The sequence below is a fragment of the Hemitrygon akajei genome, chromosome 12 (assembly GCF_048418815.1).
Source record: "Hemitrygon akajei chromosome 12, sHemAka1.3, whole genome shotgun sequence".
NCBI classification, from domain to species: domain Eukaryota; kingdom Metazoa; phylum Chordata; class Chondrichthyes; order Myliobatiformes; family Dasyatidae; genus Hemitrygon; species Hemitrygon akajei.
Window position 1 is genome coordinate 75,329,020 of NC_133135.1, and position 18,731 is coordinate 75,347,750.

Genomic DNA, 18,731 nt, shown 5'->3' on the forward strand with positions numbered 1-18,731 from the left:
AGGAGCAGTTTAAGGCTGCTGTAAAAAAGCTCTTTAACCCCTTAGTATCTAGCTAGTAACAAAATTTCTTCCACAGAACCCCTGATGCAACCTGCACCTCAGTCTGAGGCTGAAGTATGTAAAGGTTTCCAAGGGGTGAACAGCTACAAGACTGCGGGACCGGACGGTATCCCAGGGAGGGCACTCAGAGTGTGTGTGGCACAACTGGCTTGTGTGTTTGCAGACATTTTTAATCTCTCCCTCTCCCAGTGTAGAGTGCTCTCCCTCTTCAAGGCATCCACCATTGTCCCCGTACCTAAAAAGACCAAGGTAACATGTTTGAATTACTGGCGTGCTGTCGCACTCACCTCAATAATAAGCAAATGCTTTAAGAGACTGCTCAAGGGCTACATCTGCAGTATGTTATCACCCACACTGGACCCCCTACAATTTGCCTACCTACACATCCGATCGACAGGTGATGCAATAGCCACAGCTCTACACACCCCGTCCTTACACATCTGGAGAGGAGGGATGCTTATGTGAGAATGCTGTTATTGGTCTACAGTTCAGCATTCAACACCACAATTCCCTCTATGCTTGATGAGAAGCTCAGAGACCTCAGTCTTCACCCTGCCTTGTGCAACTGGATCTTGAACTTCCTGTCAGATCGTTGGCAGGTGGTAAGAATGAGCTCCCTCACCTCTGCCCCTCAACACAGGAGCCCCTCAGGTCTGTGTCCTAAGCCCCTCCTTTACTCTCTGTACACCCATGATTGTGTCACCACCCACAGCTCCAATCTGCTAATTAAATTTGAAGGTGATACTACATTCATTGGCCTTATTTCAAATAGTAATAAGGCAGCCTACAGAGAAGAAGTCATCACCCTGACACAGTGGTGTCGAGAAAACAACCTGTCCCTCAATGGAGCTGATTGTGGACTACAGGAGGAATGGAGATAAGCTAACTCCTATTAACATCAATGGATCTGGGGTTGAGAGGGTTAACAGTTTCAAGTTCCTTGGTATACACATACCTCACTTGGTCTGTACATACTGGCTGTGTGGCAAAAAAGCACGTAAGCGCCTTTTTCACCTCAGACGGTTTGAAGAAGTTTGGCATAAGTCCCCAAATCCTAATGACTTTTTACAGGGCCACAATTGAGAGCATCCTGACTGGCTGTATCACTGCCTGGTATGGGAACTGTACTTCCCTCAATCGCAGGACTCTGCAGAGAGTGGCGTGGACAGCCCACTGCATCTGTGGATGTGAACTTCCCACTATTCAGGACACTTACAGCATCAGGTGCGTAAAAAGGGCGTGAAGGACTATTGGGAATCCAAATAACCCCAACCACAATCTGTTTCAGCAGCCACCATCCAGAAAAAGGCACTGCAGCATTAAAGCCAGGACTGACAGGCTCTGGGCCAGCTTCTTCCACCAGGCCATCAGACTGATTAATTCATGCTGACACAACTGTATTTCTAATCTCTACTGACTGTTCTGTTGTGTATCTTACTGTACATACTATTTATTACAAATTACTATAATTTACACATTGCACATTCAGACCGAGACATAACTTAATGATTTTTCCTCCTCACGTATGTGAAGGATGTAAGAAATAAAGTCAATTCAATATACAGGTGACTGAGTTTCTGGTTGCCTGTCATTTTAATTCTTCTTCCTACTTCAGTTCTGACCTATCTATCTGTGACCTTCTGTACTGTTCCAGTTAGATCCAATGTGACCTTCAGGAACAGCACCTCATCTTCTGTCTTGGCACATAGCAGCTGTCAGGATTCAGTACTGAATTGAACAACTTCAAATAACCTTGTCTCCCTCATTGTATCAGAACTGTGAGGTAATCCATTTGTAATTTTTTTAGGCTATTCATAGATATTAAATGATCTGGTAGATGTTTACATAAGAACTCAATTTTAACAAAATAACACATTTCTGATACTCTATTTTTCACTATGTTTGATCTACATTTCAGAACTTTCGCTTGTCCCTTTTTTTCTCTCTACCTAATCAATCAAGCTGTTTTAAAAAATAATATCTACTGCAACCTTTACCCCATCGTATTATAGATATTCCCTTTGTAATATCCACTCCTCTCCCACCTTTCTTGTAATTAGAAATTAAATTATTTTCTCATATTTCCTTTCTGACAAAGGGACTAGAAGTGGAAACTTGGTTTATTTTAATCAGAGGTGCTGCCTGACCTGAAGAGTGTATACAGTATTTTCTGATGATCTTTCGACTTCCAGCTGCCCTTCCAAAGTTGATATGAGGGTATTTAAATAAACTATAGTGCAGAACTGTTATCAAAGTCAGACAGTATGCAGTGAATAGGGTTACCTTTAACTTAAAGGTTTTATTTTGTAATTTTGGCTTTTTTTATTGGCTTAGAATTTTCTTTATCGGTTTGACATGGGTAATTTGATGTGGTGTTGCTACCGTAAAAACTACTGCCCATTTCTCGTCACTGAAATTTTGGAAGTCTCATGCTACTCAGTTCAACAACCTTTCTTGCCTTTTACAATGATCTTGTAATTGATAAATGTTGTTTTGTCCAGCTAGGTGGCTCACAACTGCGTGCGGGAGATTTAACCTGGAGTTCCAGAAGTACAGTACTCCAATGGTACAAGCCATGCTGTCAAGCTTCCAGTCTCCAGTACAACTCCTCAGGCGCCCCCTCCAGTCCAGCTGCCCGGCGGTTGCCCTGGAAACCTGGCGCGCATGTGCAGCAGAGCCTAGCTGTGCGGCCTGCTGGGAAGGCTGTCCGGCTTTCGAAGAGTTTGCGCCCTTCTCCAGGCCTGGGTCGCGGATGGACGCGGACGGGCGCGCTGGAGAGATGGCAGGGAGCGCCGGCGAGTGGTGTCTGATGGAGAGCGATCCCGGAGTTTTTACGGAGCTGATCAAAGGCTTCGGTACGTCTGGGACCGTTCCTCCGCGTGTCTCGAGTAGGAAGGATGGATGGGGGTGGCCGGGAGTCACGCCGTCGCTTGGGGCCTGCGCGTTGGATATCGGAGCTCGGGGCGGGCAACTTAATTGCAAGCTGTCAAAGCAAGGGACGAAGGACAGCATTAGGTTCAGCAACAGCAGGGGAGTCCTGTTATTACATATATTTTGGTTGCAGTTTGACCACTCTTCGTCACAAGCGTTGCTAACATTTGAAACAGACCGTTAAAGGCCTAATACCTGTTCGAGGAACTTAGCGGGTCGAACAGCAGACTTTACGGGGATCAGGGGTCGGAATGATCGACGCTTCAACCCCTTATGCAGGGTCTCGGCGCATAACCACCGACAATTCTGTTCCCTTTGCAGATAACTGCTCGACTCGTTGAGTTCCTCCATCGGTTCGTTTTGTTTCAGATTATGCTTCTGCGGTCTCTTGTGTCGTCAACATTTAGGAGCTGTGATTCAGTCATATGTACCGTGTCTTTGTGGAGATGACAAGTGTAATATTTCTTCATAAGACAGAGCTTTAAAGTTGCGAGTACTGATCTCGCATATCGAATTCAAAGCTACAAAATATTGTGGTCCAGTTAGGAAAGGGTAATTTGAGTAAATGCAAACAAGCCTTAAATGTTGTTGCGATCAGGCCACTTTAAGGCATTCTACTTTCAGAAAAAAATTTACAGCCATCTTTAAACCATCCATTTGATTTAAGCGTTTTTGTATCTTTTCTGTGGAAATGCCTTCCCATAATTTTTTCTTTTTTGCTATACAATGACTGTTGTGTATACGTTTTTAAATTTTGTGCACACAATTGGGAGTGTATTAAATTTTAAAGTTGGTTCAATAACATTTATATGTTTCAGGATGCAAGGGTGTTCAGGTGGAAGAAATATGGAGTCTAGAACCAGAAAACTTTGACAAGTTAAAGTAAGTAACCAGATGGAATAAACTTTAAAATCAACATTAAATTAAAAATTGCATTTGGGCTCATCTGCACTCTGCTAATACTACATTCAGCAGTGGAACATGACAGACTACCTCTTGCACTGTTATGGACTTGTTTCATGGGGTTTTGCTGTGTCTTGTTTTAGCATAGTCTATTCCCCCCCCCCCCACTGTCTTGTATAATTTTTGTATAATTCATGTTTATTTGTTACCTGAATATACATGCCTGTAATTCTGCTGCAGGCCTGTACCTCATCATACTTGTGCATATGATTATAAACTTGATTTGTCTTTACTTGGGTTTTAGCTTCATGCTGAAAAAGTACTAATTTGATGCTTTGAGGGGAGATAAGTATTTGGTAAAAATTGAAAAAGATTAGTTATGAATTATAAAGAAACAGGCCAATGTGATAGGAAAACTAGGCAGGTCCTTATTAACCTGGTAGTGTTGGATGATACACAAGGAAGAAGGGGAATATAGCATTTTTAATTGGGTTGGAAAGGATCAAAGGATGTTTGCTTAGGAATCTTCAAAAGTGGCAGGGTAAATTGAGGAAAACAATAACTCTTTAAATATAAGCAGAGTATCCAAGTAAATGCTCAAAGCTTTTATAGTATGTTAAGTTAGTCCAGGTGAATTATTGTCTGAAATTTTGGTCACTGTTTCTTTTTAAGTAAGTGCTAGGTCAGTTCCTCAAAGAAGTTAGAGATTTACTAGTGTAGTTCAAAGGATGACAGTCTTCAGTATGTAGAGAGATTAGATAAAGAGATGCAGGGAATCAGAGACATGAGATTTTGATGAAGGGTCTCAACCTGAAACTTCGACTGTATATTTCTCATCATGAATGTTGCATGATCTGCTGAGTTCCCTCGGCATGTTGGGTGTCATTCAAAGATGCAGGAGTTGCTTCTCTTGGAGCTTGAAGATTAAAGAGTTCTTTGATAGAAACTGTCAAGTGTTTTGATGAAATAATTTTATCAGTTATGAAGAGCAGAAAATACAGGACATCTATTTAACTTGATTTCCAAAAAGAATTTTTCCACCAAATTAATATTTTGTGATCTTGAAAACACTTGTCTTGATAAGTTGTCAAAACATTTAATAATTTTCAAAGATGAGCTACTGTATAAAATGGAAAATGATGTGTTAATAGAGTAAAGATTTGTAATTGACACTAATTGAATAATTTTATTACCTGAACATTATTTTGGATCTGTAGGATATCACTAAGCAAATTTTAAAAAAAATTTGTGGAGTAAGACTGCAGTGGAGTTCAGTATTTGTTAATAATTTGTAACTGCTTAAGAGAAGGGTACTACCTCAAACCAGTTGCTTTTTTTCTGGTGAAGGTATACTCAGTGCTGTTGTGTAAGGAGTTCCAGGATTTAAACCGATTGACCATGAAAGATTAATGGTATATGATTTTAAGGGAAGTTTGGAGGTAGCAGTTGTCCCCAGACCTGCATCTCATATCCTCCTTAGTGGTAAGGTTCAAAGGTTTAGGAACTACTTTCACAATACTCTTTTGAGTAACTACAGTGTTCCTTGCTGCTACATGTTGAAGCAATTATACATTATACACTGCTTCTTGAGTGTTTTGCAACAGTCTGATAATTTAAATTCACTATTCATATTATTTTTGTCATTTGATATTCATTTAACTGAAACTAAATCACTCAACTGCCCTGTTAGTATTTTAGTATTTAACTGTCCTGTTAGTTAATGGATCTTAATTTCAGGCCTGTGTATTTCTGGTATGGTAACATGATAAATTTCGAACATTTGAAACCTCAGTAAATACAAGAATGTAATTTATTCTGAGTTGACATCCATTGTTGTGAGACATGCAAGAAAAAGTTTGTGAACCCTTTCAATTATCTGCATTAGTTACTCATAACATGTGGTTTGATCTTCATCTAAGTCACAATAATAGACAAACACAGTCTGCCTAAACTAATAACACACAAACAATTGTACTTCTAGTTTCCAAAAAATACAGTGCTTTAAAAAGTATTCACCTCCTTTGGAATTTTTCATGTTTTATTTTACAACATTGAATCCCATTGAATTTAATTTGGCTTTTTTGATGCTGATCAACAGAAAAAAGGCTGTTTCGTGTCAAAGTGAAAATAGTTTTCTACAAAGTGATCTAAATTAATTACAGGTATGAATCACAAAATAATTGATCACATAAGTATTTAACCTCTTTAATATGGCACACCACATCATCACTGGTGTAGCCAATTGGTTTGAGAAATCACATAATTAGTTAAATGGAGATCTGTTTTTGGAGACCTGTGTGCAGTCAAGGTGTTTCAAATGATTGTAGTAAAAATACACTTGTATCTGGAATATTGCTGGTGAGTCAATATTCTACACTATGAAAACTAAAGAACACTCCAAGCAACTCCATGAAAGAGTTACTGAAAAGCACAAGTCGGGAGATGGATACAAGAAAATTTCCAAATCACTGAATATCTCTTAGAGTACAGTTAAATCCGTCATCAAGAAATGTAAAGAGTATGGTACAGCTGTATATCTGCCTGGAGCAGGTCATCCTCAAAAACTGAGTGACTGTGCAACAAGGAAATTAGTGAGGGAGGCCACCAGGAGACCCTATGATAACTGGAGGTTGTACAAGCTTCAGTGGCTGAGATGGGAGACACAGCGCTTACAATTGTTGTCTGGGTGCTTCACCAGTTACAGCATTATGGGAGAGTGGCAAAGAGAAAGCCACTGTTGAAAAAAACTCACATGAAATTTCAGCTCGAGTTTGCCTGAAGGCATGTGGGAAACTCTGAAGTCAGCTGGAAGAAAGTTCTATGGTCTCATGAATCCAAAATTGAGCTTTTTTTGCCATCAGACTATAAGCTATGTTCGGCCTAAGTCAAACACTACGCATCACCAAAAAACACACCATCCCTACCGTGAAGCATGACAGTGGCTGCATCATGCTGTTGGGATGCTTCACTGCAGCAGGCCCTGGAAGTCTTGTGACGGTAGAGGGTATAACGAATGCAACAAAATACAAGGAAATCCTGGAGGAAAACCTGATGCAGTCTGCAAGAGAACTGCGACTTGGGAGAAGATTTGTTTTCCAGCAGGACTATGACTCCAAGCATAAAACCAAAGCTACACAGGAATGGTTTAAAACAACAAAATTAATGTCTTGGAGTGCCCAAGTCAGAGTCCAGACCTCAGTTCAATTGAGAACTTGTGGCTGGACTTGAAAAGGGCAATTTGCTCATGATGCTCGTGCAATCTGACAGAGCTTGAACAGTTTTGTAAAGAAGAATGGGGGAAAATGGCAGTGTCCAGATGTGCAAAGCTGTTAAGAGATCTATCCACAAAGATTCAAGGCTGTAATTACTGCCAAAGGTGTGTCTGCTAAATACTGACTTTGAAGGGCATGAGTAATTATGCAATCAATAATTTAGTGTTTAATAACAAATAAATTTAGACCAATTTGTAGATATTTGTTTTCACTTTGAAACGAGTTTCTGTTTCTGTTGATCACTGTCAAAAAAAGCTGAATTAAATCCATTGTGATTTAGTGTTGCAAAATGATAAAATATGAAAACTTCGGGGAGGGGGGGAAATACTTTTTATCAGTACTGTATCTGAACCTCTGGGGTAATGCCTTCTACAAAAGTTATTTGGAGTCAGGTGTTCCAGTCAATGAGATGCGATTGGAGGTGTGGATTGTAGAGGTGCCCTGCCCTATTTTTTTTAAAAAAAGGACACACAAAGTCAGGTTACTGATAGAGCCTGCTCTTCTCAAGAAAGATTGGCTTATGTGCACCATGCCTCAATCAAAACAGCTTTCAGAAGACCTTAGAAGAAGAATTATAGAGATGCATAAAGCTGAGAAAGGCTGTAAAAGCATTTCTAAAACCTGACTGTTCATCAGTTCACAGTAAGAAATTGTCTAGAAATGGAGAAAATTCATTACTGTTGCTATTCTCCCTAGGAGTGGGTGTCCTTCAAAGATCACACTAAGAGCACAATGTGCAATGCTGAAGGAGGCAAAAAAGAACCCAAGAGTACGAACAAAAGACTTGCAGAAATCATTAGAACTTGTTAGAGTCTCTGTTCATGTGTCCACTATAATAAAAAGACTGAACAAGAATGTTGTTCCTGGAAGGACACCACAGAGGAAACCACTGCTCACCAAAAAAAAAACATTGCTGCACATCTCAAGTTTACAAAAGACCACTTAGGTGCTCCACAACGCTTCTGGGACAATGTTTTGTCGACAGATGTGACAAATGTTGAACATTTTGGCAGAAATGTTCACTGCTATGTTTGGAGGAAAATGAGCACTGTACACCAATACCAAAACCTCATCCCAGCTATGAAGCATGGCGGAAGGAGCATCATGGTGCCTCAGTGCCTGGACAGCTTGTAATCGTTGAAGTACTATTGAATTCTAAATTGTATCAAGACATTTTACAGAATGTCAGCATAGCTGTTTGTCACCCGATGCTTAATAGAAGTTGGATGATGCAACAAGACCATGATCAGAAACACAAGAGTAAATCTTTTCATTTTCAATAGTTTTATTGATTTCTTACAAAAGAGAATACAGAGTACAGGAGGATGTATATCATATATCAATTACAATATATGTGAATCACGCTTATAGTCTCATTACCCCATATTCATGTAAATTGTATCGTAATATTGAAACATAATAATTTTATTATACAAAAAAATCTAAACCCACTACCAAGAAAAGCTGTTTGGTAAAGAAAGAAAAAGGAAAAAAAATCCTTATCATATAGTAAAACATTATTAGCCAACATCTGTACTTGATAACAAATCAAAAATTTTGAAAGCAATTCAAAAAAGGTCCCTACAATGTTAGAAAGTCTTGTCTTAATTCAGAAATAAACAACGAATCTTCTCTAAATTTAAGCATGACATAACATCGCTTAGCCATTGAGCATGAGTAGGCGGAGCAACATCCTTCCACCTAAGCAACAATGCCCTCCTAGCTATAAGAGAAATAAAAGCCAAGATGTGCAAATCAGATGCCTCCAAGATAATATCTTTCCCTCCAACAATACTGAATAAGGCAGTCAAAGGGTGTGGTTTAAAATTTACTTTAAAAAGTACAGAAAAAGTTTGAAATACTTCCTTCCAGTATTTTTCACGACTCGGGCATGTCCAGAACATATGAATTAATGAAGCCTCTCTGTTGTTACATTTATCACAATAGGGAGATACATCCAAATAAAAATGAGACAGCTTATCTTTAGTCATATGGGCCTTATGGACCACTTTAAATTGTAGGAGGGAGTGATGGGCACACAACGATGAGGTATTAACCATTTAAAAAATTCATTCTTTGTTTCCTCAGAAATTGAAGTCTGTAAATCTTGTTCCAGAGATTTTTAATTTTGTCTAAAAGAACGTTCCTCATTCTCAACAACATACCGTAATTTGGTATCAAGAGTAAATCAACAACAGAATGGCTTTGTGTTTTGGAATGGCCAAGTCGGAGTTAAGACCTTAACTCAATTGAGATGCTGTGGCATGACTTGAAGAGGGCTGTTTATGTGAGATATTCCAGAAATACTGATGAACTGAAACAGTTTTGATTGGAGGAATGTTCCAAAAATCCTCCTTGCCGTTGTGCAAACTCGATCAGCAAACGTTTGGTGGAGGTAATTGCTGCTAAATTAAATACAGGGGTTCACATTTCCCAGCCTGGGTTGAGAACGATTAAACGATGTGTTCAACAAAGACATGGAAAGTAGAAATGTTTGTGTGTTATTAGTTTAGGCAGATTGTGTTTGCCTTTTATTGTGACTTGGATGAAGATCAGACCACATTTTAGAGTAATTAATGCAGAATATCAGGTAAATGCAAAGGATTCACAAACTTTTACTCACAATTGTAAATTCTCCAAATCTGCATCACCTGATGACAAGAATTTACTCTTTTAATGTACACACAGCAATGTTATATGCATTGTTGTTTGCTAGATCTGTTAGACAGTTTGCCTAGCAGCTAGTAGTATGATAAAATTGCACTAAAATATTTAGGATGTGTGCATATTTCTTGCCATATTGAGCATAGTCTTGTGTAATAGCTTCAGTAGTTCTCTTTCTTTTTCAGACCAGTTCATGGCCTAATCTTCCTATTCAAGTGGCAGCCAGGCGAAGAACCAGCAGGATCCATTGTTCAGGATTCTAGACTTGAGAAGATCTTCTTTGCCAAGCAGGTGGACTAAGGCTGTTTCATTTAATTCTGGAACATGTGGTAAAACTATGATAATTTGGCACACTTGTCATTTTGTGATTCAACACGAGATAAATTCACTTAAAAAAATTTATACAGTATTATATAAATTTTCTAGTGAACCCTAGTGAATCTAAAGCAAGTGTAGGAAATGGGGTTCTGGTTAGTTTGAAGTAAATGCCAAACCGTTGAGATTTTAGAGAAGTAGATTATCAGAGTTTTACTGCACTTGAGTGGTTTAGCTAGAATTATTAATTGGTAAACAAATAACAAAGAATTGTAAAGAAGAATTGCAAATATCACTGACTAATGACAAGTCAACATTAAGTAAAAACTGGACAGGCTAAGCTCAACTGCTGCTTTCTCAGCTCACTGATTCATTACACCAAAAATTTCATCACATACCTTTATTTCCAAAATACAGATTGATAGAAAATATTTCCCCAGATGTATTTCACCTTTGCTCTGGATTTGTGCTCTTTCGAATTATTTTTGTCTGTCGTTAGCAAGTACAATAGCTAGATATCAAGGGCTGAAGTAGTGTGACAGAAAGCCAACAATGTGACAGGGATTGCTTTCACTCAAGATCTGCCTACAAGCAAAAGGATAGTAGGAAGTGAAATAGAACAGGAACAATAAATAATCTGCTAGATTAACTCAATAGGTCAAACAACATCTGCTGTGGGAAAAGGAATTAATAATGTTTTGACTTGGAAACCTGTGTCACGACAGAAAGTGGAGAGGAAAGATGGCCAGTGTGTAGAGAAGACACAGGAGCAGAATTAGATCATTTGGTCCATCTAGTCTGCTCCGCCATCCTATTATTCATTTATTTATGTATGTAGAGATACAGAATGGAAAAGGCCCTTCTGGCCCTTTGAAACATGCCACCCAGCAACTCCTGATTTAACCCTAGCTTAATCATGGGACAATTTACAATAACCAATTAAAGTACTAATCAGTACATCTTTAGGCTAAGGGAGGAAACTGGAGTACCTGGAGGAAACCCACTCATTCCATGGGTAGAATGTAGAGACTCCTTACAGAGGATGCTGAGATTGAATTCTGAACTCCAATTCTATGAGCTGAAGAGCTACTAGGACTTGATGTTTCAATCCCAATGTTAAAGTCGGCACTCTCGATGTTGGCAGTGGCTTGGAGTGGTGACGAGGAGGGTAGCTACATCATGGGGGTCATCAGGTGGGCACCCTCCTTCTTTGATGTTTCGTTGATAAGCCCACGACGTCTCCAGAGGGCTGAACGGTGCTACCTGGTGTCCCACATACACCCCCCTCAGTTCAGTACCCTCCTGTATTCATCTTGCAGCCCAGTTGTTGTCTTTCCTTTTAATTCAAATCCAATTGCTGCTTTCCTCTGCTGCGTTTGACAAGGACTTGATTGCTTGTTGGAGGGAGACACCCCTCACCCCCACCTTCTTCAATAGACTGGTCGTAGATGTAGTAACAAATTCCCTACATTCCACTTCTACAGGGAAAATCTTGATCTTCCAGCCGTTCTGAGCAGCTTCAGTTGCCAGTTCAGAGTACTTGGTCTTTTTCCTCTCATAAGCTTCTTCAACGCCATCTTCCCATGGTACTGTCAATTCCACAACATATGCCAGCTTGGCTGTTGTGGACCACAGGACTATGACTGGCCAGAGTGTTGTAGCCGCAATGTCTGGGGGAAACAAAAGCTTTTTCTTCAAGTCCACGTCCATTTTCTAATCCTGAGCAACATGCAGAATGCTTATATCCTTTGATGTTAATTGGTGCTCTGGAGGTCGGCCTGCTGGTACAAATTGTGTAATGTGGACATTTCCTGCCAATGTTTGTGGGAGAGGGTTTACAGTGGTTTGCCTCTGTTCCAAGATTGATGCCAGCTGTCTGAGAACTTGGTTATGCTGCCAAGTATACCACTCCTGGCTGAGGCTCATGGTGCATCCTGTTAAAATGTGCCTTAGTGATCCAGGTGCTTGACAAAGAGAGCAAGTGGGGTCTTCTCCCCACCACTGGTTCAGATTTTGAGGTGTTGGTAGGAGGTCATAAGTGGCTCTGATGACAAAACTTAGCAGAGATCCCTCCATTTCCCAGATGTCACGCCAGCTGAGTTTCCTCTTTTCCCGGCTCCCAATTAGTCCATTGGCCCTGCTTGGCCACTGAAACGGCTCTGGCGTGTCACTTTGCCTCCTCCTGTCTCCTCACCTCTTCCACCACGAGCTGTCTCTTCTGCACTGCTGTACCTTGTGCCATTGAGGAGCCTTTGGGACGAGCCTGAGACCGGCTCTCCCATGTTGGACTTGGCCAACCACACCCCTGAAGTGAAGAGCAGACCTAGCACTCTGAACAGCTTCAGATGGGGTCCACTTCCTCCCTGTTGCCACACGGGGGGCCGCTGTTCGAATAACAGTATCTTCAGATTCAGTGAGGGTAATGACCAACCTTGCTTTGGTGCATTTGTATTCTTCCACAAGACTTGGAATTGGTAATTCCAATTTGCCATTCCCATACAATCCAACAGGACTTGAGCATTGTGGAAGTCCAAGCCACTGTTTCACATGTGTGCTGATTACTCTTTCGAGCTTTTCCACCTTGTTGATGGGGATTTCATACACTCTTAAAGGCCACATGAGTCTTGGGAGTATGCTGAACTGGAAGCACCACAGCTTGAGTTTTCCTGGCAGCCAGGTCTTGTTGATGTGAGCTATGTATGTGATGGTATCCTTTTTGAGTTGTTTAAACTGCTCAGTGTCCTTGAGCTTAGCATCATACCATCGACCCAAGCTCTTCACTGGCATTCCTGAAACAGTTGGGATGGGTGTTCCATCAATATGAAATCTTTGATCCGTGAGTTGACCTTTAACAATGGAGATGCTTCTGCACTTGCTGGGCTTGATCTTCATCTTCGCCCATATGATGTTTTGATGAAGCTTTTGCAGAAGTCTCTTGGTGCAGGGGACAGTTGTTGTCAGTATTATATCATCCATATAGGCTCGTATCGTTGGTAACCTTTGACCAAACTGTAGCCGTTTTCCTCCCGCAACCCTTTTTGAGGCTCTGATAATGAGCTCCATTGCCATAGTGAAGGCCAATGGGGAGATGGTGCACCCCGCCATGATGCCTACTTCCAGTGGTTGCCGAGCTGTGGTGAAGTCTGATGTTGTGAGACAAACTTGCAGATCCTGGAAGTAGTGTTTTACCAGATTTGTTATTGTTGCAGGCACCTGAAAGAATTCAAAAGCAGTCCACAGCAGGGAATGAGGAACTGATCCATAGGCGTTGGCCAGGTTGAGGGACAAGACATGCAGATCCTTCTTCCTTAGCTGTCTGGATTTGATGCTATATGACGCTGGTATGTTCAAGGCATCCCGAGAAGCCTGCTATGCCAGCCTTTTGGATTGATGTGTCAATGAAATGGTTTTGTTTCAGATATTTTGTTAGTCTTTGTGCCAACACGCTGAAAAAGATCTTGCCTTCTATGTTCAGAAGGTTTATTTGGCGAAACTGTTCAATGGTGGACGAATTCTTTTCTTTTGGGATCAGAACTCCCCCCGCTCTTCTCCAGGCTTTGGGGATAACTTGCTTTTCCCATGCAACCCTCATGTTTCTCCAGAGGAATCTCAGAACATCCGGGGTGTTCTTGTAATAGTACTGCGCTAGCCTCTACACTACCGTGGCACCCGCAATTATTATCCCTCTCAACCCTATTCCCTTGTCCTCACCCTGTAACCTTTGATGAGTAGATCAGAAGATTATCAGTGAACTTAAGATGGTGACAGAATATATGTGTAAAATAGAACAGGAGTTAGCTGATGCCATATCTTTGGGAACAATAAAGGTTCTTGAAGAGGTGCTTGAAAAGGAGATGCTTCCCGTATCTTGGGAGCCACTTCTTAATGAAAATAGATAACAGTGGTGAAATTTATCACAGCTTTCAGTCTCCTAGCACAGCCATTGATCACTTAAGATCGTCTAAACATCAGGAACTTTGATCTTATACAAAACTTGTGATGTATTGGGCATTAGTGATCCTTCTCTTCCAAAATGCCTCTAAGGTGTGGACTTGCATAGGTAACAGGCATCTGGTCCCCATAGTTCCCATAGGTACTGGGGAAAAAGACACTAATAATGTCTCCACCAAGTACTTCAAATACACTGGAAAGAAAAGCACATCATTGTCAGTGCTTCTCCCTGTCAACGTCCCCAGGATAATGACCCTAGATATATTAATGAACTATATTGGGCAGGCCAGATTGTTTTGACACCCAGCTTCTTAAGAGACACTTAATTCCTATCTTGCTCATGCAAAGAAGTGCCAGGTAAACTGAGGAAAAGATTCAAAACCCCCTTGGAGCAATGCTACTTCTCTCCAACTCTTGGAAACGGTGGACATAACTGGGTGAAGTGGAGAAAGAGCCTTCAGGATGATGTTGAGAAGGTGAAGGACATGTATTGGAGGCACACAGATATCCCATCTACATCTTGAAGTAATAGTAGCTTTGGTTCACATTTTCACACCTCTTATACTACTTAACTCTACTAATCCTGTTTACTTGCAATTGTCTTATAAGCTATCCACCTAGCACCTGCCTATTCTGTGGGAGTCCCCTGCTCCTCTATTGGTCTCTTCGGTCACTTCAGCATCACGCAACAATGAAGCAAACACTATTTTTCCTTGATCCCAAAGGACTGACAAAGACAAAAGACATAAGTAAACAAGTTTCGTAATGCACTATTCAGTCTCTTTTTGCAAGCAGGAAAATACAGAATATTTGCCTACTCATTTCTCTTTGTAAGAATAGTGCAAATAAATATCAGACTAGTGGATATATACACAATCAGTGGTTGTCAATTATGGGTTTCGAGGTTTTTTTTTTGCTAGGCAACTAGTTACTGATTTAACTACCAATAGCATTTTTTAGTGAACAGTTTGATATTTCTGAGGTCTGTCCTTCAATGACCTGTACTATTTATGGCAAGCTATCAAGTGTAGAATTATATACAGTATTCTGATCAAGGGATCAGTTTTTCTGATTCCTCTGTAATGCTGACTATATAAATATTTTGTTAAGATAACGATTTTCATTTAATGATTATCAATGGAAAAATTCTTCCTGAACAGGATATTTTCCCTCTAAGTAAGACCATTTTGATATTTTCAGTTAATATATTTAGGTTTATGGATACCTTTTATAGCTTTTAATATCTAGATACAAGTTTTTTGCTGTATTACAATATAGAACAGTTAAGTCTTCTCATCACGATATTACTGTAGAATGGAACAATATTTTAACAGACTGTAAGATGTTCTCTTTTTTATATTTATTTTTTATTTAGCTTTTAAGTTTTGAATATCATAGTTTTTAAAATCAAAACTCAAAGCTATTTCCTATATTAACCAATGGGTATATATCTAAATAGTGCAGATTTAGGTGATTTGACAAAAGAATCAGGGAAGATGAAGTGTTATGTACCCCGTAACTGGATGTCTTACCAGCAAAGATAGAAGTACCCGTTGGCGTCTAGTACTATTTTCAAAACAATGTTTATTAGTAAAATATACAAATCAATATCAACAATGCAAATATACAGATAATACACGTTAACAATGCTAAACCTAAAAGTGTGGGTATAATAATAATCAATAATAAACAAGCTCTATCATTGTCTAGGGGATAATGAATTACCATGGGAAAGAATGAAGTTCAGTTCAGTTCATGTAGGCTGAGGTAGTTGTTGGTTCTTTTGTTGTAACCATTGGAGGGAGAAAGAGAGAGAGAGAGGGCGAGCAAACAGTGACAGCTACAGTCAGTTAAACCTTCCTTTACGTTCTTGATCTGTCGATGTGTTGTTGTGGCCATTCAGGTATGACCCCTCTCGCATTTAGCTAGACCGTTCTTCTATGGTGGACTCGTCACCCAGGCAAGGGTGGACACATACACAAGCCCCCACCGGCCTTGCTATAAACACTGTGAGTTAAAATTAACCGATCCTTCGTTCGGTCTCCGATGCCCCACACCTTCTCGTGGGTTCCAACACTTATTAGTCCATCAAACTAGCCCACTCCGGCTGTCCACTGAGGAATTTTAATGAACAGAATGGTACCAAGTAAACAGCCCTCTCCGGAGCCATAAGTCTTTCAGGAGTCATAATATGGTGGAACAACAAGTCTCTCTCTCCCGGTGTTATCTCTCCCTTATCTGAAGCAAATGTTCCAGTCCCAGTATGTTTTTCCCTTTGTCTCTCTTCTCTCTCATTAGCAGCGTGGTAACAGTAACAGTTTGTGATTTTCCCGGGGGGGGGGGATTATGGGCAACTCTGTACCCTTCTGCCCATCAGAGTTGTTCATCCTTCATAACAGAAGAAAGAGATTTGTAGCCAACAAATGCTTAGTGTTTGCACTACGCTTTCAGTGTGTAACCTGGAGATTCCATATCTCCATAAATTTATTCAATGAAGAGGCAGGGAAGGAAACTAACTGGATTGTTCTTTGAAAGAGATGGTGCAGGATCAGTGGAGCAGGAGTCTGCCATCTGTGTTCTACAAGTCTGTGAATCCTTGTATAAAATCGTATGAATTCTCATATAGTGAAATTGCAGTAGTGTTGAACAAGTAAATATAGACTATGTAATTTTTTTTTACACAGCATACTAAATACTATAAATATTATCAGATTATTTAATTAGTAACTTAAGCTGAAGTTTTCATATTGTGAAAGGATTAGATTGTGGCGCCATAGAGAAAACATTTTCACTTCTGGCTATCATCAGCACTCTGGACAGTGAATAAATTAAAATAAACTTAATTACCTGGATATTGATTGGAATGCAGAATTTAACTGCAAGGAGTGTTAAGATGCTCAGCCCCGTATTTCTGGTGAAGCTTGCTTTTAAAATCAATGGAGAAAGGAATGGGATGAAAGGATATGTTAACAGGAATCAAAGCAGGAGATGCTGTAAATCTGATTTAAAAACAGAATATGCTGGAAAGACAGGTCAGACTGCAGCTATAGAAAGGGAGAGTTAAACATTTCAGAGCCCCTCCATCAGAACTGCAAAGGAAAGAAGACAAGTTGCTGATGAAGGATCTTTGACTTGAATTGTTAACTCCATTTCATTTTCCACAGATGCAGTGTAACTTGAATGTTACCAGCATTTTCTGGATTAATTAAAAATATTAGATGAAGAAGGTAAGATGGGGTCTTTTGGCGAATAAATCAATATGCAAATTAAATAGGTTGATCTCCATGAAGATATTAAAACAGGAGATATCTTTATTCATCCCAACACTGAACTGATTCCACAATCTATGGACTCACTTTTAAGGACTCTACGATTTGTGTTTTCATTTTTACACTTTATATTTTTCTTTGGTTTTGCATTTGCACAATGTCTTTTGCATATTGGTTATTGGTCAGTCTTTGTGTGCACTTTATCTTGATTCTATCACATTATTTTGTATTTACTGAGAATGCCCACAAGAAATTGTATCTCATGATACTGTGTTGTGATATATATGTGCTATAGTAATTAATTTACTTTGAATTTTGAATTAGAAAAGAAAGGAAGACATGTTAAAACTTAATCTGTGTGTTTAGTTCCTTGATTAGAAAAGTAAGTGAGCTAATAAACATGTTTTATTTTCTAGTCTTTCTAATTCAAGGATTAGAAGCAATTTAATATTAATGTCTTTGTGGACATAGTTTTTTTTCTATGATTGATTTTGATGCAAGAACATGTAAGGAATCTTCTCGCTCTCACTCTCTCTCTCTCTCTCTCTCTCTCTCTCTCTGATTACTTTTCTCTTTGTTTTCCCTCTCCAGGTTATCAATAATGCCTGTGCAACTCAGGCTATTATCAGTGTGTTACTGAACTGTATTCACCCAGATGTAGAACTGGGGGAGACTCTTGGGGAATTTAAAGAATTCTCACAAAGTTTTGATGCTGCGGTAAGTATCCCCAAATGAATCCTCAATTTCTTTGTGTGCAGCATGCTTTACTCCAGTAATTGGAACATAGTTGGTCCATCCATAAAACATCTTTCATGTTCAGCCAAACCCCAGTTATCTGCTATCTGATTATTTAGGAATCTCAATGGGTCAGCTCCTGGCTCATCTCTTTCTTTTCTTTGTGCTCCCTTTAAATTCATGTCATTCTCTGAGATTTAGTAAACTCTGGGAGAAAAAAAGGTACTTAAAAATCTGCTACATTGACAGCTGCATTGGTGCTGCTTCATGCACTCATGCAGAACTAATCAATTTCATCAGTTTTGCCTCTAACTTCCACCCTGCCCCTAAATTCATTCGGTCCATTTCTGACACCTCCACCCCCTTTTTTGATCTCTCTGTCTCCATCTCTGGAGACAAGCTCAATGAACATCTTTTATAAATGTACCAATTCCCACAGTTATCTCGACTAAACCTCTCTCTACTCTATCTCCTGTAAAAATACTATTCCCTTTTCTCATTTCCTTCGTCTCCGCCACATCTGCTCCCAGGATGTGGCTTTCCTTTCCAGGACATCAGAGATGGCCACCACCTTCAAAAACGGGGTTTCCCTTCCTCCACTGTTGATGCAGCCCTCACCTGCATCTCCTCC

The 18,731-nt window shown here is 39.9% G+C and overlaps 1 protein-coding gene across 2 annotated transcripts in view; it reads left to right on the forward strand.

Annotated features, from left to right (window-relative positions):
* The first annotated feature begins 2,726 nt into the window (after nt 1–2,726).
* Nucleotides 2,727–18,731, forward strand: part of uchl5 (ubiquitin carboxyl-terminal hydrolase L5) — a 35,049-nt gene continuing 19,044 nt past the window's right edge. The window contains exons 1-4 of one of the 2 annotated variants that reach the window (XM_073063523.1): nt 2,727–2,915; nt 3,810–3,873; nt 10,016–10,121; nt 17,957–18,082. In XM_073063523.1, coding sequence (XP_072919624.1) covers nt 2,813–2,915; nt 3,810–3,873; nt 10,016–10,121; nt 17,957–18,082 — 399 coding nt within the window. In that variant the 5' untranslated portion in view covers nt 2,727–2,812. The remainder of the gene's footprint in view (nt 2,916–3,809; nt 3,874–10,015; nt 10,122–17,956; nt 18,083–18,731) is intronic. The other variant, XM_073063522.1, reaches the window with a different exon arrangement.